Here is a 21,353-nt window from a genome sequence, read left to right on the forward strand (position 1 = left end):
TAGAATAAACACTGGAACATCTCATTTGGAATTGCTTTTGGACAGAACATTGCTTTACTGACTCTGCTTTCAACCTCCCTACACTTCCGCACTGGGGTTTTGCATTTTGGAAAGGTTTGAGCCAGAAAGGCTTCCATAGAGTGAGCATGTGACCAGCTAACCAGGAAGCAAGACTGCCTGTACGCTGTAGCAGGGAGAAGGAGATGAGCTGAACAACTCCTATTGCAACCATGTGCCTGAAGTTTATGAATGTTTTGTGAGTAGTTATAAGCATGGGGTTTATACAGCCTGCCTGTTTTATATTTACTTCACCACAACTGGCTTCTTTTATTCGAGCAAAACAGCATTGAGATTATACAGAGGCATTTACAGACATAGCCCTTGTGTTGGTATACTAGTGTGTTAACAGTGAACAGTACAGTTTTTGTGGGCTTTTATTCACCATATTATTCATGCACAGGGTCGGATTGGGCTGACTGGACACCAGCAAAAAATCCTCACCCCTTGTGTGGCCCCCACCGACCCAGGTTCCCTCACCCTGACAAGAACTGCAGGCTCCGACCATCCCCTCGCCCCAATCTCTGCTGCAACAGGAAGTAAGGTAAGCAGTATGCAATGGTGGGGGGATGGTGTCAGCATTTGGAGGAGCCCGTGACTGGGGTGGGGGCAGCAGCCTCTGTGAGCCCTGGGCACCCCAGTCTGACACTGCTCATACATAGATCCAAGGTACCTGTTTTGTGTGCACTCACTGAATATACCACTTAGGGACAGATTCGAAGATTCGAATTTTCGCCAACGTCAGCTTCGCACCCCTCGCACCACTTTGCCAGGTGCAAATGCGCTAAGAATACGCTAATTCACTAAAATGCGAGGTTTCTTCCCGGGCGTCGAACGATGGCAACTTTTTCACATTGGCTGTGCGAGCAATTCATAGTGAAGATGTGCAAGCGTTCATTTGTGCCTGTGAAAATTCGCTAGTGATCTTGCACTTACGTCACTTTGCATAATTTAAAGTAGTATGGACGTCTTTATTAAAAAAGGTTGATGCAAATGCTTAAAGTTACCACTTTTTCTTATACATGTCCAGGGAACCTTAATAAAGACGAGAGTTAATATAATGCGCCCACTGTAAAATGAAGGTTCAATATGTTATGAAATGTCTGGAGAAAACCGGTTAACCAAAAAAAGTTTGTCAGGAGTGGACTTTTGCAGGTAATTCCACTTAAAAAAATAAAAAGTTTACAGCGTTTTTGGAACTTTAATGCATTTACGGCACACAGGATATGATGTAAGTGACAGAAGATTGAGGAAGATCTAGCTTCTTTTAAGCACTTCGTCTGGTCTGAGGTGGCGAAGTCAACTCTGGCGAAAGAGGTAACGTTCAGTAAAATCCGCACTTTAGTGAATTTGCAGAGTAACGATCACTAGCCAAAGTGAAAAGTCGCCTGGCAATAGAGTGCAAATGAACACTAGCGACGGTCCCGTTCACTAGCGAATTGGCGACTGTTATTGAATTGCTGCTGTCCCTGCGGGTGGCAACGCTGGTGAAAAGTCTGTTTGTATTTAGTTTTACCTAATTGAAACGGAGAGCAGGTATATTCACATTTGCAAAAAGCATTGCTACATTATCTATATTAGGTGTGTTGGTAGTATACATGCAGCTTCCTTTTTAGTAATAGTCATAAGAGACAAGTGCGTGGTTTTATTGCTTGTTACTCTGTTTTGTATTTATGAAACATGTAGAATGAATGAGGCATAAATGAAAGTGTTTTATTCTGTTCTACCCTGTAGCCACTTTGCTGTGAGACAAGATGCCAGAGCGTTTTTTTTGCACTGCAGGCCGAGGTATGGAACATTTTGTGACACAGGAGGTGATGAAAAAATTATCTGCCACAGAGGTATGTAGGGAGATGAGGTGCATGCCACCATCTTTACTGCTGAAAATTTATTTTATTGATATTCCTGATTGGTCGAAAATATGCCCCCCCCACCTTTTTGACATGAACTCAATCATTTAAGCTTATATAAAAAATTGCATAAACACTAATACGAAACTTCCAAAAATATATATACTTTATGCCTGTGATACATTTATGCATTGCTTTTACAGAGACTATCTGTCCCTGATTTACTGGAACTTACAGTCTAAGCTCAAAGGTCCCTATCTCACACAGACACCGGGAACATAGGCAATGTCTTTTTCCCCATTTTTCCTGACTTATGGTCGATCTCTGAATGGAGATTTGCTGCTCATTTGCCATTGTCCTAAAGGGAACATGAGCTCAGTTAGTGTGGCCTATAAAGAAAATGTGGATAAACACTGAACTTCCAGAAGTAAATATAATGATAGAGTTATATGCATGCATGTACAGTCTAACATATAGAAACGATGAAAATTAAAATATGATGTTTAATACTCAAAATAAAAATTGTAGGTATAGTCACACTGACATGTAATGAGATCCTATAACCAACGTTGGACTGCCCACCCCCTCCTCTGGGCTCCCCTACCTCTGTCACCAACCCCGTAGAGGCCCCTTTGCACAACCTCCCTCTGGACCCCACTCTTACCTGTGCAGGAGCTGCAGCCACCATAAGGGCTGGGGTGAGCACAATCAGGGGCAGTGCGGGCCGTAGGAGGGTGTGGGTCTGGCCTTGTGGTGTCCACCGGGTTTTTATCTGGTTTCCTGCCGGCCCAGTCCAACCCTGCCTATAACAGCTGGGTTACTGAATTGGGCTTGACTTCAAATACATTCTGGGCAGATTTTCGCTGTTCAAAACTGCTTGGATGGTAGCCATATGAGCATAATTAACCCTTGATTAGTGATGCTGCAGAAAATGTATTTGTAGCTGTAACTGAACCTAGGAAAAGTCAGACTTTATTGTGTTTTTTTTTTTTTTTTTGCTGCATTTCTCTTGAATACCAGAGCTACATGATCAGTTGTTTTATCATATTGCACCAACAGACATTAAACAGACACAAACTGGTGTTTTTTTTTTAGAGATGAAATGCAGATCAAAAGGCACTGTAAGTTGTGCCAAAATGTCAGTTCTTTTTTATTAAAAGTATCCATGATACAAGTCCATGAGTTCCCTGGTTTGCTGCAACATAGACATCAATTATGGGGACATGGTCGACTCCCATCCCACATGATTTATTGGTTGTGATAACTTAATTGCTGCTTTTGAATATAATCATTTGTAATATGAAATACCTTTAATAGTATAATAGTATAATAGTTCACAGTAAAATGTATTACTTAAAGAGCAACTAAAGGCTCAATATATGATGTTCTTATTTTGTTCATACTTATTCATAGGTCTGTTTCACTCTGCGTGAACCTTATGCAGCTGATATTTGAGTTCACCTAATAAAATCTCCCCAGGTGTGGCCTAATTCCTCATACCGGTACTTTTATTTTCCCACCGATTTACTTTATGGCCAGCAGGAAAGCATTTCATTGTCACCAGTTGTAGCGCAGGTTATACACAGACAACATATCTGCCAGTACCCTAATGCCATTAACAAAAACAAACTCATACAGCTTCCCTGTGCATTAGTACAGACAATGATGGATGTTTGTGTTGGGCCTTTATATGTCATTAAGATTTTAACATGTAACGTAAGCATCTGAACATGGTTTGTCAGCACAGGAAATAGTGCCAAACTAGAGCAATTTGGTAATGACATTTCTGCTTTCCTCAGGTTGAAACAATGTCAGGAAAAGTACTTTTTACAGCTGAACCTGATTTATGCAGACTGAGGCTAATAAAATCCGGTGAAAGATTATTTCTGCTTCTGAAAAATGATTCTCCGTTATCTCTTCCAAAAAACAAAGGTAAAATGTTAGTGCAGAGCCTACATTGTATTAAACAGGAAATCTGTGATTTTTGTTATTTCTTGAGCTAAAGAAAGCAAACAGGGAAATTGAAGTTACTCATGAATAGTCCTTGTGAGGCATATAATTAGGTTTCAAGTGCACAGATAATCCCCCCTGCATAATTGACTCCTGGTTAAAAAACAGTCACAACAAAGGGTGAAGGTAGGGGGTTATATACTTGTATTCTAATTATCTATCATGCAAGGACCAAACATGGAGTAGATTTAGCTTCCCTTCTGTATCTACTATTTATTATAAGAAGATAGAAGGGTTTTTTTTATAAAGGTATGAACACATTCATTAATAATGGCTCTTACAATGGAATTGCTGTAGTATTTTACACAAATTTGTTCATAGTGCAGCAGAGATACTAAATAACCATAGAAGCATACATATTCTCATATATATATATATATATATATATATATATATATATATATATATATATATATATATATATATAGCATAGTAATGTCAGTTGTGTTTAGTGATTGATTGTATTATATTTAAAGGAGAAGGAAAGCTACGGAGGCATTTTATTGCGAATAGATTAGCTGCAATAGTGCAAGCTAGAATGCTATATTTATTCTGTAGAATGTTTTACCATACCTGAGTAAAAAGCTCTAGAAAGTCTCTGTTTGTTTAGGATAGGAGCTGCAGTATTAACATGGTGTGACATCACTTCCTGCCTGAGTCTCTCCCTGCTCTGGGCTCAGATTACAGCAGAGAAGGAAGGGGGAGGGGAAAAGGAGCAAACTGAGCATGCTCTTGCCCAGGGCAATGAGGTTTAAGATGAAGACAGGAAGTCTGATACAGAAGACCATACACAATAGAAGGAAAGAAATGCAATGTTTCTTTTGACAGGGGACTCAGAGCAGCACTACTTTGGGGGTTTACTGGTATATTTAGATGGACCTTTCTGATAAGGCTTACTTAGTTTTAACCTTTCCTTCTCCTTTAAAAGAAAGATTCATATTCTAAGATATTAGAATAAATGTACTATGAACTATATATAAGGGATCTGCCTTTGGCCTTGTGACTTTACACACACATATAACTCCTGAGTGAATTCTAATGATAGTTTTTAGCCTAAATTTAAATCAGGCACTATCTTTATCACTGGCTACATGATAAGGGTTAATTAAAAAGGCGCTGTATGTTTTGTTTAACATTAATGGTACCCTAATATTTTAGGAAAAGCACGTTCCGCATTAAGGGAATATGTCATTGGAGAGCCCCAGATATGGCTACATTGCCTTGCTGTATGGCAAAAACTTCAGGAGCAATTACAGCAACATCAACATGTCTGTGGAATGGTTGGGATATCTTCCAAAAGAAAATCAGGGAGTGCTTCAGAATTCCACATATCAAAATATAGCAAGCAAGATAACACTGCCAGGGACAGAGTCTGCCTCTTCGACGATCAAACCCACAAGAACAACATGTCCGAAACTGAAGACCAGAATACCATGGACAGTAAAGAACTGGATGCCACGGAACAACAGCTGCTCTCAAAAACACACAAGAATACCACTCCTATTACTTTTAGAGTTTCTTGTCGCTGTTCTGGGGCATCTGCCAAAGTGTTTACAGCACAGGTTGGTACATCCACTTATCTTTCTTTCCAGCTTTTTTTTATCTAAAGGGGTAGTTCACCTTTTACTTTGTTTTAAAATGTCCTGTTCTTAGCCACTTTTTAGTTGGTCTTCAGTTTTTGTTACAGTTTTTGAGGACTTCTACTATTCATCTTCCAGTATTTTATTCAAAGAGCTGCTAAAGCTACTAAATTCCAAACTAGAGATGCCACTGTCTTCAACATACTAAAAGTGAATTTAAATGTGTAAAGTATCCCTTAAAATTTAAACAAATGTTTTAATGGGTGTCATCTGCAGTGAAGCCTTTTTTATCTTGTGGTGCCTAATAAAAAAGTGGCGTTTGAGGTCATTTCCAACACTGAACACTAATTATGTGTGACTAATTGATTTTCATTTTTTATTATTTGAGGTTTTTAAGTTATTTTATTTTTTATGCAGCAGCTCTCCAGTTTGCATTCAGCATTCTGGTTGCTAGGGTCCAAGTTACCCTAGCAACCATGCATTGATAAGAGACTGCAATATGAACAATATGATTCAGCAGAGGCCTGAATATAAAGATGAGTGATAAAAAGTAGCAAAAACAATACATTTGTAGCTTTACATTGCAATTGTTTTTTAGATGGGGTCAGTGACCCCCATTTAAAAGCTGGAAAGAGTCAGAAGAAGAAGGCAAATTAATGGAAAAAACTATAAATAAGAAAAACCAACTGAAAAGTTGCTCAGAATCAGCCATTTTATAAGATACTAAAAGTTGACTTAAACGTGAACCACTCCTTGAATTAATGGCAAACTATTCAATGAGTACACTGTGGTCTCTTCTGCATTGTAAATTGTAAGCATGGGATTTTTATCCTGGTTTCTGTTAATATAATATTTGATATTTTCCAGGAGGTTGGTGCTGTTATTGGTGCATCTATTATTAAACAGTTTGGCTGGAAACCTGATCTCCGGACACCAAGTCTAGAGGTAGGTTTTTTATCAATGAATTGGAAATTGCCAAATTTCAATAATGAAACGATTATTTTTATACAAATTTATTTTCTGATGTTTTGTCTCCTGCACTGGAGGAGATGTAGTGCAGGTGACAAAATGTACCCTGTGTCATAACACTGTAGAACACTGACTATGCTTTTTGTATCCTTCGTATTTCGAAACTAATTGAAAAGGAAACACCCACTCTACTTTTTTAAGTTGTGGCTGCTCTGCTGCCTTCCGAACCACATACTGTACATGTAGGTGCATGTAAAATTCCAATGATCTGGGCCTTGGTACTCCAAGTGAATCTCTAGCAAGCAGATTTGTTCATTTAAGTGCATTGTTTCAAAAGTCAACCAAAAATGCTTTTAATTGCAGTTACATTTTAAATTTTGTAGTGCCAAGTTAAAAAATATGGCATTGCTATTGTAAAACAATGTTTAAATGTTGTTCTTTCTTTTAGGTGTTTGTACATCTGAATGATCAATATTCTGTGGTTGGATTTCCAGTCACCAGGTAACTATTTTCCTCTTGTACCAAACCTATGTTATTTCATATTTGCACAATATCACATATATCCCTATCCCTAATGTTTTCTTCCTCTCTCTGGTCCATTTTATTTGTAGTACACTTGTGATATATTTGAAAAACTGTGGGCACCCTACACTGTTGTTTGTATTTTGCAGATTTTTTTTAAATCCACACGTATTGCACTACAGAGATTCTTAAGCTAAGGGTCAGGACCTAAAATATCTATCACCAGTACTGTTTAATGTGGGCCTCTGTGAAGCCCCCCCCCCTGTCAAATTTCTTCCTGCAAAAGAAAATTGTAATTCAGGGACATAAATGGTTTTAAACCAATGTTTTAGCTCACAGTGCTGTACTTATTATTCTCTAGAGCAGGGGTGTCCAAACTTTTTGCTCGCAGGGCCACATTGGAAAAAAGAAAAATTGTCTGGGGCCACACATGAAATACACAAACACGTTTGATGTTTGTAAAAGTAAAGGAAATACACAGAAAAGAACTACAATGCCAGTTGGATAACCAGATGGAGCTATACACTGGAAAATGGGACACCTGGATATTAAATAGGCTTATTATTATATTATTATTACTAACTGGGCAATGGGCAGAGTCCCCCCTCCTCCTATATCCTTGACATGACGTTTCCTCGGGAACCAAGCTGGGCCACATTCATATGCATCTCGGGCCGCAGTTTGGACACCCCTGCTCTAGAGCAGTGCTGTCCAACTTCTGTGCTGCCAAGGGCCGAAATTTTTCTGGCCTACATTGTGGAGGGCCAATAACGGAAGCCAGTTTTGACTACGCTCCTTTTAAACCACACCTACTTTAAACCACACCCATGTTACCACCAAAATTTTTAAGAGTCCACAGTGATGGTGGTAACACAATAAAACGAATGGCAGTGTATCATGGGTAATCATCAGCTGTCATTAAGCACTTCAGCATTTTGCCTATTAGTTGTTTATGTATCCATAATGATGAACACACTAATTGATGTTGTGGCCTCATTTATGTGATTCCTTAATCTGACTCTATCACAGAGACAAGACAATGTGAATTATCTACAATTAATCAAGATGTGTTTCCTTGTATGGCTTGCAGGCAACCTTTGGCAAGCAGAGACTATATAAGAAATACAGGTCTACGATCTACCACAGCTTGGGCTATGGGAGCACTTGCTGAACTACATGTAAGTAACTCCATATTCCATATTTTCAGAATCATTTTAGTAGCCAGACTGAGAGCAGTGAGGAATAATTGCACATATCAAATCTGATACTATCTGCATGCTGTATATTAACTGTGTTAATGACAAGACATTTTTTTTAAACCTGCATAAAAAAAGTACTTTAGCAGAGATGAAATGTGGGCAGACATGCAGTATGTAATAATACTGAAGTTAATACTGTAAGAGTGGAAATATCGGTATCAAGTGGAAAAACCATCAATCATCAATATTATTTTCTGTTCCTGTAATTCAGTTTGAATTGAATGATCTTTGTCCCTTCTCAGTATTGTTTTACCTTTTATTTTATGTACCCAGAGGACCATAATAGATAATAGAGGTAAAGTCAGTATGATAATGCTAGCACAAGCAAGTGCCGTTTATGCATGGCCTCTGTCCAAATTTGCATCCATTTTGCACTCTACACTTTCATTTAATGTTCCTGTTTGTAGGTAGGAGCACTTGTTCTGGATCCCATGTGTGGAGTGGGAACAATATTGTTGGAGGCTGCAAAGGAATGGCCTGTAAGTACTCATTTAAATGTTAGAATTTAGCTGAGGTTTTATGACATGTATTTATGAATACTTTACTGCACATTTATGGAAGAAATAAACTGAATTTAATTCCTACTAACATATTATACTTTTTAGTAACATATCAAAAGATTCTGCTCAACCAGATAAACATACTGTAGTACAATTAAACATTATATTCTGAGCCATGAACTGGAAGGGAACCACACCTCTTACGTTGAAGGCCTGGAAACGACTAGTTCACAAAGTGACCCCTCTGTACAAAATAACATATGAAAAAAGGGGATCGCATACCAAATTTGATAAGGTCTGGGGCCCCTGGTGTGACCTAGAGGAACTTAATAACAATAGCGAGGAACCACTCGCCTTACAAGGTTTGCTTAGACCAAGAAATGCTGCTCTAATACCTCCCAGTATGGGAAAGAAACAGTTAACCTTGTATAATATTGACCATAGAGGTTAAAAAATAGCTATAAAACTCACAAACTTCCACATGTGACCCCGAAACTGGAAACTCTTCTTCTGCCAATGTATTGTAATTGTTCTTTCAGTCCTTGTTTTTATTACAACTGTATATTTTTGTTTTTCTTGCAGTTTGGTCATTTTGTGGGTGTTGACAATAATGACTCACAGCTAAAAAGTGCAGTTTCCAATGTAAAGGGGGCTGGTCTTGGTGGCTCTATAGAGTTACTGAAAGGTTCTGTTTTAGGTAAGATTCAAAATATATACAATTTTGCCCAGCAGGGAGCTAAGGATAAGATAATGGAATGGGTAGAAGGAATATGTGAGCAATCAATAAAGCAGATTAGACATTTATTATATCGTTATTGTATCGTTACCCCTATACTGCAAGGTAACTTCACTTGTACAAAAATGAAGCACTTCCTGCTGGTCATAGTATATCCTTGACACTAATTAATTTGTAGTGTTAATCATTATTTTATATATCATTTCATGTTATACACGGTAACAAGGCTACATTGCAAAGAAAAACCATTGAACTACCATCTGGGACTTCAAAGAATGAAATACTTTAGTGTGCACAGTTTCTATTCCTAGAGCTGTTTGTTATGGCAATTAAATGCTGGGGAAGAATTGCAATGCAATGAGAGTGGCTTAGCACTACAATGTGAAACTATCTGACTGGATTTCCCAGTAACACTCACCTGATGTTTTGTACTCTACATCTCATTCTGATCTCTTGCCATTCAGCCCACCAACCAAATATATGACCAGTGGAATGAGCATGCTGGGTACATCAGCTGTAATGTTTGTAGGCCTGAAGGAGATTGTGGCCAACTTGCAGCCAGGCAACGTTGATAGGCTGAGCTAGTTATACCTTCAAAAATGAGGTTTTTATTATTATTATTATTATCTGTTGTTTATATAATGCAGACACATTTCCGCAGAGCTTTACAGAGATTATTCATCATTCACATCACTTACTCCCCGAGTGGAGCTTACAATATAACATTCACACACACGAGGGTCAGTTTTATATTGATTCAATGAACCTGCCTGTCTGTTTTTGGAGTGTGGGAGGAAACCAGAGTACCCAGAGGAGACTCACCCAGACACAGAGAACATATGAAATAAAGAAAATCAAAGCAAATATATATACAGCTTTTAATATATGCAGTAGAAATCTATAGGAGATGGTATACTGGCCTTTTAAGAATGATTAATTATAAAGTTTTAAAAAATAATCAATTGATTTGTTTTTTGTAGACCTGCCGTTTGTCTCAGAAAGCATAGATGCAGTGATTTCCGATATTCCCTTTGGAAGAAAGTTCACATCCTCAAGAAATATGAAAGATCTTCTTCCAGATATAATTCGAGAAATGCAAAGGTATTCATTCCTGTGTTTCTGTAAACTAGACACACTGTGAAGCTTCTAGGGTCTGATGAGGTGGCGACATACGCAAGAAATGTAAATAACATTTGGTAACGTCTAACAAAGTATGTACATTTAAGGGGCAGATAACAGGTAAAAATGAATTCAACCTTCCCTTTTGACTTTTACTTGGAAATATATCTATTTGATGTCATTGGTATGAACATTACAATTAAATTGTCTCTCAAAGACAAAACTTGTTGGAAACCAACCAATCAGCAATGGAAGTTTTTTTATTTATGACATGCAATAGCAAGGTGATTTTCTTTGCCTTAGTCTCTTCCCTTGGCTGTCTGTGTGCTGAATTCAGCCTGTCTGTTAATATAAAATGATGCTGTGAATCTTGGCTTTAGCAACAGCTGGAGGTCTGCAGGTTTACTTTCCCTGTTTGAGCTGCAGATGGAAAAGCAAGCTCACAGCAAGCAGCCATTTTCAATTATCGTGCAGGCGGCTCCATCTGTTGATCACTGCACTGGCCTCGATTCCCTGGGAAAGCACAGCTGCTTTAGGAGGAAAAGAATGACAGAAATCATGGCAGTTTTCACACACAGCTTTGTTAGACATACACTATATAAAATGCCAGTTTTTTTAAGACCATGGGGCAAATTTACTAAAGGCGAAGTGACTAACGCGGGTGAAAATTCCCCAGCGTGAAGTCATTTCGTGCTTCGCCAATATACTAACAGTCGCTGGCGTAACTTCGCTAGCAAAGGAGATAGACTCTAGTGGTACTTCGCTCCCTACAACCTGGCGAATTTGCGCTCTGGCAAATGGACGTAACTACGCAAATTCACTAAGATGCAGGTTTTACTGAACGTTACGTCTTGCGCCAGACTTGCCTTCGCCACCTCAGACCAGGCGAAGTACAATAGAGTAGATAGGAGTTCCTCAAAAAATAGTTGAAAATTTTTGTAAGTCCCAAAAAATGCTGGCGTCTTTTCCTTTTTCAGGGTGATAGGCTGAAAAATAGTGTAAATTTTTTTTAGGGTATCCGGCTTCCCCCCTACATTTCCTAACATATGGCACATTATATACAACTATAAACTATACACTGGACTCGTGTAGGTCAATATAACAACTTTATTTTATTAAGGTTTCCCGGGCTTGTGTAGTGTTATGTATTTGCTGCAACTTATATGTCCATTGTACTTTAACTTCCCACTGTATGCAAATTAGCCAACATTAGCGCAACTTCGCCAGTGTTTTGGCGCCCTCGACAAAACTTTGGATTTTAGTGAATTAGCGTTGTCCTGGCGAATCTACACCTGGCATGTTGCGCTGTGAGGGAAGCTGTTGCTGGCGAATTTTCGGAGGTTAGTGAATTTGCCCCCATGTGTGCCTCTGTAAAATCCCCCTTGTACATTTTTCTGCATGTATCCCTTATTGTAGAATCAAAACCTCAGTCTGGCTGTAAAATAATGCAGCATTTTTTTTCTCATAATTCTAGCGTAGTTGTGGGCATGAGGGATAGATGCATCTTATGCAGTTGCTGCCAATAGGTTAAATCATGTGGCTGTGTTTGCACTTTAACACGTACTGATCACCGTTGCACTGAAAATATTAAGTGGCCCATTTACTTAGCTCGAGTGAAGGAATAGAATAAAAAAACCTTAGAATTTCGAATGATTTTTTTGGCTACTTCGACCATCGAATTGGCTACTTCGACCTTCGACTACGATTCAAACTAAAAATCGTTTGATTATTCGACCATTCGATAAACGAAGTACTGTCTCTTTAAAAAAAATGTTGACCCCTTAGTTCGCCACCTAAAACCTACCGAAGTGCCATGTTAGCCTATGGGGAAGGTCCCCATAGGCTTTGTAACAATTTTTAAGAAAAATCGTTAGATCGATGGATTAAAATCCTTCGAAATGAACGATTCAAATGTTTTTTCGTTCAATCATACTATTTGCGATAAATCCTTCGACTTCGATATTCGAAGTCGAGGATTTACATTTGGCAGTCGAATATCGAGGGTTAATTAACCCTCGATATTCGACCCTATGTAAATCTGCCCTCAATTGTCGGGATGTTGTAATTTCCAGAGCTCTCTGTCAAACTGACGTCTGTGCAGGATTCTTTATGCATGCAACTGTATGGAAGTCTAAGCAGCAGCTTTTGATGGCAGCACCAGGTCCAGACTGGCAATCTGTGGGTTCTGGCAAATGCCAGAGGGGCTGCTGTAAGATGCCATAGACAGTCACTATTTATTGGGCTGGTGAGGTGCTGTTTGGGCCTCTGTGTAGCTGAAATGCCAGGGCCTATTTTGAATCTCAGTCCAGACCTGGGCAGCACCTTTGAGATCACAACTGTCTATATGAACACATTTTGAGAGTTCTAACAACAAAATATTATCTTTTACAGAGTTGTACGAGTTGAAGGGATAATAGTGTTACTGCTCAGCCAGTGTCTTCATCATCACCTGAAAGTCAACTTTCACTTCGGTGCTATTGAAAAGAAGAACATAAGCAGCAGTGACAACCATACGGTTTCTGAGGAGGCTAAAGGAGTAAATAAAGATAATATTATTAACAAAACTCATTGGTTTGATTCCTTGGTTGCTCTTGAGTCACATTCCGTGAGCCTTGGAGTTACTGAAGCTGTGATATTTAAATGTAAAAAAAACGTGTCCTCTTTGCCTTGTAACAAATTTGTGTAATCAAAGTATGATTTGTTCATGGACACTTTGTGCCTAGTAAAGATATATTTTTTATAACCTATATGCAAGCTGTAAAGAAGATTGCACTTACCACTGTAAGTTTGTTATATAAGTTATTTGGTTGTTTTTAATGCTTTAGAACACAATAAATTTATAATCTTTTCTGTCATTTGGATCACCATACCTTGTCTACTAAAAACCTTTATTTAAAATCATTTAAAAAAAATCCAATAGGATTTTTGTTGTCACCAATGTGGCTTCATGCAGCTTCGTTACCATCACGCACAAGCTACTGTTTTATTATTACAGAGAAAGGGGAAATCATTCTTAAGAATTAGAATTATTTGCTTAAAGGAGAACTAAACCCCCTATCTTCAAAAGCCCCTCTCAACTGCCTCCCTGACCTCTCCCTCACTGCACAGTCTATTACATAGGCAAGTGATTCTATTTAAAAACCTGAGATAAAAATTCTGAGTTGTGCAGCGGAATTCACAGGCACCATCTTCTGTCCATTACGATTGTCTTCATGTTTGTCTGCTAACACGGAGCCTGACGGAGCATACACAGTTGAAGCTGATCTTGGACTAGCTCAAACTGTGCATGCTCCGGCAAACTCGGGGTTATTTATTAAAGTCTGAATGCCAAACACTCTAAAAATTTGAGTTTTTTTTACTATAAGATCCGAATTTCTAATGAAAAAAAAACCTCTAATTTATTATACCCTGAGGATGGAAAAAGTTTAAATCTGAAAATCTGGCATCTGAGACCTGCCGAGGTTGTATATAAGTCAATGGGAGAAGTCCCAAAGATATCCTGATCTGCGCTGGGTTTCATGCAATAATTAGAAGATTTTGTAGTTTGTCAGGCAAAAATCCGAAAAATTTGTATGAAAAAGACTTTTCATGATTTCGAGTTTTTTCCCGCACAGGAAATTTTCAGCAAAATGTATTGATAAATAAGGGGAAATAACCCGTGCGGATTTGGTCGGAGTAGATTGCAGAAAATGATGAGGCAAACAGACATGAAGACGAGCGTTAGGTAAGGAAGATGGCACATGGGATGGCTTAGAGAGCACTATAGACAGCTAGCGGGAGATCAGTGAGGTCAGTGAGGTTGTGGAATGCACTGCCGGGTGAGGTTGTGATGCTGATTCTGTTAATGCTTTTAAGAGGGGCTTGGATAATTTCTTGGACAGACATGATATCATAGGTTATTGTGATACTAAAATCTACAATTAATATAGATATTGGAATATACAGTTTATTAAGGGCACATGAAGCTCCTGGGGGAGATTAGTCGCCCAGTGACAAAACGCTTCTTCTTTGGAGCGACTAATCTCCCCGAACTGCCTCCCCGGCGGCTAGAGTCTAAATTGCCGGTGGGATGGCACTCTGAGCGCTTCGTTTTCCGAAGTTGCCTCACGAGGAACCTTGGGATGACTTCGGAAAACGAATTGCTCCAAGTGCCATCCCGCCGGGGAGATTGGTCGCCAGAAGAAGAAGCGGTTTGACGCTGGGTGACTAATCTCCCACAATAGCTCCGTGTGCCCCTGCCCTAACTTTGTAACTATGTAAATCTCAAGACTGATTAACTGGTTTCGCACTGCTGCCTTGCAGTGCCGGGCTCCATATTTCACTGCTTTAACTGGTTGCACTGTATAAAGGATAATAATGGAATGCTTTTCATTTTCTCAAAGCTTGATAATAATATGCATGGAAGGGGAGTTTTTTTTTATTATTATACATATGTTTTTTACTTTAAACAACAAAAGTGTATTTTTCCCTAAATGGCTTAAAGGAAATGTTGCCTTCTATTTTATTTATTTTAATGAAAGCAGTGTATCTTTGTACTTTTAATATTGTCTGTGTTTGCAATTCTAATGAACTGGATGGGCTGTGCCAATGATTATAGCGTAGGCTGCACAATCCCATTTTTAAAGCGTGGCTGTTAAAGCTTGAAGTGCATTTGCATACATTACCGTCTTATCTCCTTGTCCACATGTAGCCAAGCCTATTATTAAGGGCCATTATTTTGACTCTTCTGTGTAAAGATGATAAATAGCACCTTTAATATTCCTGGCCTTGAGTTAACTTTCAAGTTCACATAAGCAGCTTATTAGTTGTGCTTAAAGGGAAATCGTAGGTAAAATTGGTTTATGAGCACCCACTCTTTTCCACTGTATTATTGCTTAGAGCAGGTACATTAACATGAAGATCTGCAGCTTACAGCATCCGTTCTGTTGAGGATTCTAGAAGTAGTATTTTTATAACAGCTGCAGGGCTACCTTGTACCTTGATAGCGATGGCAAGTGAGGCAAAGCGTTTGCTTGTTTTCCCCCATGGTTGTTTGAGTTGCCTCCAGGTACTCCAGTTTCCTTTCACACTCCAAAAACATGCAAGTAAGATAACTAGTTCCTAATGTAATTGACTATAATGTATAGATTTCATAGCCCTTCAATTGTAAGGCTATCAAATCTTATATATATATGTTTTGGTTAGCCGAGGATGAGTAGAGTATAACAGTGCTTTATTAGCAGAGTCATGCAGGCATTACACAACAGTAAGCTTTCACTTTTAAGCTACTAGGAATTATGCACAGTATAAGTATGAGCACAGTGACATCTACAGGCCATTTGCATGAACACCACATATTCCCCCTATAGTAGGAAAGCATTTGGACAACTATAATAACAGCAACAATTAAACAGAATGCATTTTAAAACAATATTATACATTCTTCACATCACAAAGTCCTTGGTCCATGCAGGTAGTTTCTGATTCTCTCAGTAGGCCTTATAGGTTCACTTTCTTCAGGCCTATTGCAGTTGACATCAGGAGTAGGAAAATGTCCTTCCATCAAATGGAGCTTCTCCAAAGTCATATCTAACAGGAGCAAGGCAACTTGCATTCCATATGCGTCCATCAGACAGTTCATATGTGTATGGTCCTCTCTGGCGTCTCACTTCAAGTTGTGTAGTAAATTTAGCTTGACCTTGTTTTAGTATTCCTGGTTTCTTAATTCTGACTAAAGATCCAGGCTGAAAGTCTACTTCTCTTGCATCACATTTTCTGTCAATATAAGCCTTGCATTTGGCTTGTTGATGTTTCACAATGTCAGCAGTAGATGATTTCGTAGGCGCAGTATTTTGTGGACATTTGATGTCTGCAACATGTAACTTAGTGCACATCTGTCTGCCATGTAATAATTCAGCTGGAGATGATTGGGTTGTTGCATGGCGCGTTGCTCTTTAGTTATGTAGGAACTCTGTTGTAAATACAATTTCAGGCCATTTACTGTAATAGTCCATCAAGGTTATAGCAAATCTACAGTCTATAGGAGCATCTGTAGAAGGACCGACAATATCAATAGCAAGTTTTTCCCCATGCTGAATCAGGGAATGGTACTGGCTGAAGTGGAGGTGTATGTGTGATAACTGTTTTGTCATGATTCTGACAAGTAACACAAGAATGAATGGCAGTTACCACATCAGCATCCATTGCTGGCCACCAGTATAGTTCTTGTAGTCTTTGTTTTGTACATACAATTCCTTGATGAATCTCATGTGCAAGTTGTATGAGCTTTTCTCGCAAGGTCTCTGGTACCAGTAAACGATGAGCTCCACGGACAACATAGCCATCTACTAAGGACAGTTTGTGTCTAATCCTGTAGTAAGGTTGAAGATCAAAGGTTGAAGATCAGGACTGAGTTTCTTCTCAGCATTTGGCCATTTGCTTTGTAAGATGTCCCGTAATTTTACTTGAATTGGACATGTGAGGCAAGCTTGCTTAAAATCAGCAGCTGTAACTGTAGATGATAGCGACTCAGTCAATGCTACAACGTCTATGTCCTCATCCAGTTTATCAGAAGCTGCAGGTAAAGGTAAACGTGACAAACAATCAGCAGTAACATTTTTCAAACCTGGTTTGTATTGCATTTTGTAGTTGAAATTCAGTAGCCTTGCTGACCATCTAGCTATACACATTCCGGCTCTTCCTAGTCCCTTTGTTGTAAGCAGTGTAGTTAAAGGGCTATGATCAGTGCATAAGGTAAAATCTCTACCCCATAGGTAGGTTCTCCATTTTTCTGTTGCCCAAACACATGCTAGAGCATCTTTTTCAACAGTGGAATACTTACGCTCTGTCTCTGTAAGTGTTCTGGATGCAAATGCAACAGTTTTCTCTGTATGATCAGCATGGATCTTGAAGCATCTGTAGTAACCATAGTGGGTAGTGCAGGATCAAATAAGCTAGCGCTGGACTTTTCACAATTAGCTGTTTCACTATTTCAAAGCTATGTTGAGCAGACTCTGACTTCAGACATGAAGAAGGGGCACGCCCCCGAAACGTTACATCATATGACAAAATAAATGTGCAGGGGATTGCCCCGCTACACTAGCCTTCTGTGTCTGGCAAATTTCTTCTTTAATAAACTTAGAATACCATGAAGTAAGACCTAAGAAAGCTCGTAAGGTCTAGAAATCAGATGGAGGAGGTGCTTGTGTAACAGCATTGACAGGGTCAGGCAGTAATCCATTTTGTGAGATTATATGACCCAGAAATTACATCTGACAGTTTGTCTGAAGGGGCATTTGGAAAGGTTCAGTTTCAGTCCTGCAGAATCAATGCATTTCAGAACCTTCTCATGAAGATCCATAGTTGGAGCGTAGACAATTATATCATCCAAGTAGCATTCTACACCAGGTATGCCATGGAGTATAGAAGACATCAGTCTTTGAAAACAACTCGGTGCTGAAGCCAGTCCATAAGGTACACGCTTGAACTGAAACAAACCATGATGGGTGATAAATGCAGTGAGGTCTCTACTTTCCTCATGCAATAATGCAGTGATAAGCACTCTGAAGATCCAGAGAAGAAAATAATTTTGCTCCTCGGAGTTCTGAAAATATTTCCTCTATGTGTGGCAATGGATAACAACTGCTTTATTAGGTTCACGGAGATCAACACACAATCGAATACCTCCAGTTTTCTTCATTGTTACAACAATCGGTGAAACCCATTCAGAGGATTCTGATTTTTCAATCACATCTTGCTCTACCAGTTTCTTTAGTTCCTTCCCTTATAAAGTAGGGCAATCGCCTCAATTTCTTGTGTACTGGTTTTACATTTGGTCTCAACTTAACTTTGTGTACAAAGTTCTTTGCACAACACAAGTGAAGTGTTGCTTTGTGGTGAAATTTTAGACACTGGCTGTGTGGCAGGCACTGGTGCTGTAGTAATGAGACCATCAACTAATTGTAGGTTTAATGCAGCAAAGAGATCCCTTCCAAGTATAGCAGTAACCTTATTCACAATGTAAAAGTCACATTTTGCAGTATTTGATTAAAATTGTACAGTCACTGGCAAGCAACCAAGCACAGGGATTGGATCCTTTAAGTAACTGACCAGTTTCAGGGCAGGTGCAACAAGCGGATCTTTTGCAAAGTATTTCAAGAAAATATCCTTTGGTAGTATAGAAACAGCTGAACCTGTATCAAGCATCAGGTTAATGGAGTGTCCCTTGTCAGCAGAAGCAGTACTGACACTGACAGTGCATATACTGTAAACTTGTCTGGAATAAATGTACCAGCTTTATCCACACTTAATACTGTGACATTTGTAGTAGTGTGTTGTGTTGAACCACGGTGAAAGCAGTATTTTTTATTTGTATTTGCTGCACGGTTTTGCAGTGTAAGTGAATCCCTTTCCTTAGCACTGTATTTTGCCTGTGACTGTGAATTATTAGGCCACAGTGCTGAATTCACAATCTGTACATTCTCAGCAGTTCCCTGACTGAGAGTTTTAGCCTCTGCCACTGCTGTTTCAATTTGGCTAGCAACTGTAATAGCCTTTGTAAGGGTTAAATCCTGTTCTAGGAGCAGTCTCTCTCTCTAATGAGAGGTGAGTTTGTTTTTTCCACTATTTGGTCTCTTAGCATTTCATCTGTTAGATTCCCAAACTCACAGGTAACAACCAGCTCTCTCAAAGCTGCTACAAATTGTTCTGTGGATTCGCCATTACGTTGTCCACGTTGGCGGAATTTATATCTTTCAGCAACCACATTTACTCTTGGCATGAAAAAGTTCTTTATAGCAGTAAGAGCAGTTTCATAAGTATCATCAGGTAATGGTAATGCTCCCAGGCAGTGAATAAGTAAAGCACGCTTTCTAGCAGCACAAATCCCCTTGGTCAGTAGCAATAATGTAATTTTCAAACATATGGATCCAAGCAGTAAAAGGTATGGTAGGCTCACCAGGGTTTGGAAGAAAAGGTGCAGGCTGCTGCAGTGGCTGCACACCATAAAAAAAGCAACTACCTGGGTGCTGCAGTAAAAAATTTTCAAAATACCATATCCACGTTACTGGCACTCACAGGATTTGTATATACAAGCAAAAAGGTCAGAATTATGAATAAAGTGCAAGGTTTATTTAAGACGAAGTTTCGGTTCCACACAGGAACCTTTCTCAAGGACAAAACTATATATATATAAAATCATATTAAACATAATGTAGAGCTCTACAGAATCTGTCAGCACTATACAATAGAAAAAAGAATAATAGCGATAATCCACACCGAAAAGACAGTTTATAAAGTAGTTGAGGTACAAAGGATTGTTTGGAAAATGGAATGTTACATATTTAAAATAATAGAATCATTTGCACTGCTCAGTATTTCTAGACTGTGTCTTTGGGAAGATCAGTACTTCGGCAATTTCTCGTCACGGAAACCAATCAGGTTTTGAGGTAAATGCACTGTATATATTCAGGATTGCCATCAGAAATCGCAGGGGCAAAATTTCCTGGGCCCCCTGGGCTGCGCCCACCGCAAGCCCCACCTACAGATCCACCCTCCCCACCACACAGTAAAAAAAACAAAAAAAATTATTGGTGGCTAGTGTTCCCACATATTAATAAAAAATAAAAAGATATTGGTGGTCAGGGCCCCCCATAAAAAAACATTTGTGGCCAGGGCCCCCCATTAAAAAATATTGGTGGCTAGGACCCCACATGAGAAAAAAAAATTGGTGGCCAGGCCCCCCCCCCATTAGAAAAAAATTGGTGGCCCAAAGTCAGCAGCTCTCAGAAAGATGGGGGGGCCTGGCTAATCAAGTAAGTGTGGTGTGGCCGAGGCCCCCCTTACCCTCGGGGCCCCCTACAACTCTCCCCTCAGTCCCCCCCTGAGGGCTGCCCTGTATGTATTAGAGATAGGATGGGCACTCAAAAAAAGCTTATGAAAGTCACCAAAAAAGTGCCTTAAGACAAAAATGTTTATTGACACAATATCTCAGTCACCTTATTCGTTTCATGCTCCAAGAGTACATAGTCACAGGCTGATCTCTTTGGAGTGCCCATCCTATTTCTGGTATATATGGTTTTCCACTTCCCTTTCTGAGAGTCTGGAGTTGGTGCACCTGAAACACTATTTTGGGGGAGTTACTGTTTTTGTTTTTTAAAGGTTTTTATTTTGTTTTTTTAACAAACAACAATAAAGACAAAAACGTTCATCGTCCAATTACAGCTTAGCAACGATTTGACAAAGCAGGGCAAACACTGTACCAATATCCTGTATCAGCATATATTACAATTTACCTTCCGGAGTACCAATTCTTATCCCTTCTATTGGGGTGAATGTGGACATTCTGAATTGGGGAGTGCTACTGTTGGATTGGCGTCAACCCAAATATTGTCAAATTTTGCAGGAGCGCCCCGTGCTACATATGTCAGTTTTATGAGTGGTAAAGTTTTGTTCACCAGTGCTATCCAATCTACCAGCTTTGGCGTCTCAGAGCTCATCCACTTTATGGCAATCAATTTTTTTGCATAAAACAAAACTGCTCTCATTAGTTTCCTAGACCCACTTTCGGAGAAATTATATCATCGACCACCCCCAGGAGGTAAACCTCAGGGGACTTAACCCTAGGCAAGGCCGAATACTCATCTATGAACCCCATCACCTAGGACCAGTATCTATTAATGTGTACACATTCCCATTCCATATGTTCAAAACCAGTGTTCACTTCCTGGCACTTAGGACACTCTGCATTGGGCAGTCTCCCCATAATTTTCATT

At 39.2% G+C, this 21,353-nt stretch overlaps 1 protein-coding gene across 3 annotated transcripts; it reads left to right on the forward strand.

The window, feature by feature from the left end:
• Positions 1 to 189: 189 nt before the first annotated feature.
• Positions 190 to 13,457, forward strand: thumpd2.L (THUMP domain containing 2 L homeolog). Of its 3 annotated transcripts, NM_001093392.1 has the most exon segments (12): positions 190 to 256; positions 461 to 601; positions 1,792 to 1,898; positions 3,707 to 3,839; positions 5,076 to 5,479; positions 6,365 to 6,442; positions 6,915 to 6,967; positions 8,079 to 8,166; positions 8,655 to 8,726; positions 9,330 to 9,444; positions 10,464 to 10,584; positions 12,994 to 13,457. In NM_001093392.1, coding segments are annotated over 10 exon segments (1,410 nt in total). In that variant the 5' UTR covers positions 190 to 256; positions 461 to 601; positions 1,792 to 1,847; the 3' UTR covers positions 13,289 to 13,457.
• The last annotated feature ends 7,896 nt before the right edge of the window (positions 13,458 to 21,353 follow it).

This window comes from Xenopus laevis, chromosome 5L (genome assembly GCF_017654675.1).
Source record: "Xenopus laevis strain J_2021 chromosome 5L, Xenopus_laevis_v10.1, whole genome shotgun sequence".
NCBI lineage: Eukaryota > Metazoa > Chordata > Amphibia > Anura > Pipidae > Xenopus > Xenopus laevis.

Bases quoted from the DNA above. Each gene is read 5' to 3' on its own strand.
- thumpd2.L (XM_018261952.2), top strand. From the start codon at position 1,812: ATGCCAGAGCGTTTTTTTTGCACTGCAGGCCGAGGTATGGAACATTTT. The intron at 3,840-5,075 runs GTAAAATGTTAG...CTAATATTTTAG, and splicing joins ATCTCTTCCAAAAAACAAAG to GAAAAGCACGTTCCGCATTA. The intron at 9,445-10,463 runs GTAAGATTCAAA...TGTTTTTTGTAG, and splicing joins ACTGAAAGGTTCTGTTTTAG to ACCTGCCGTTTGTCTCAGAA.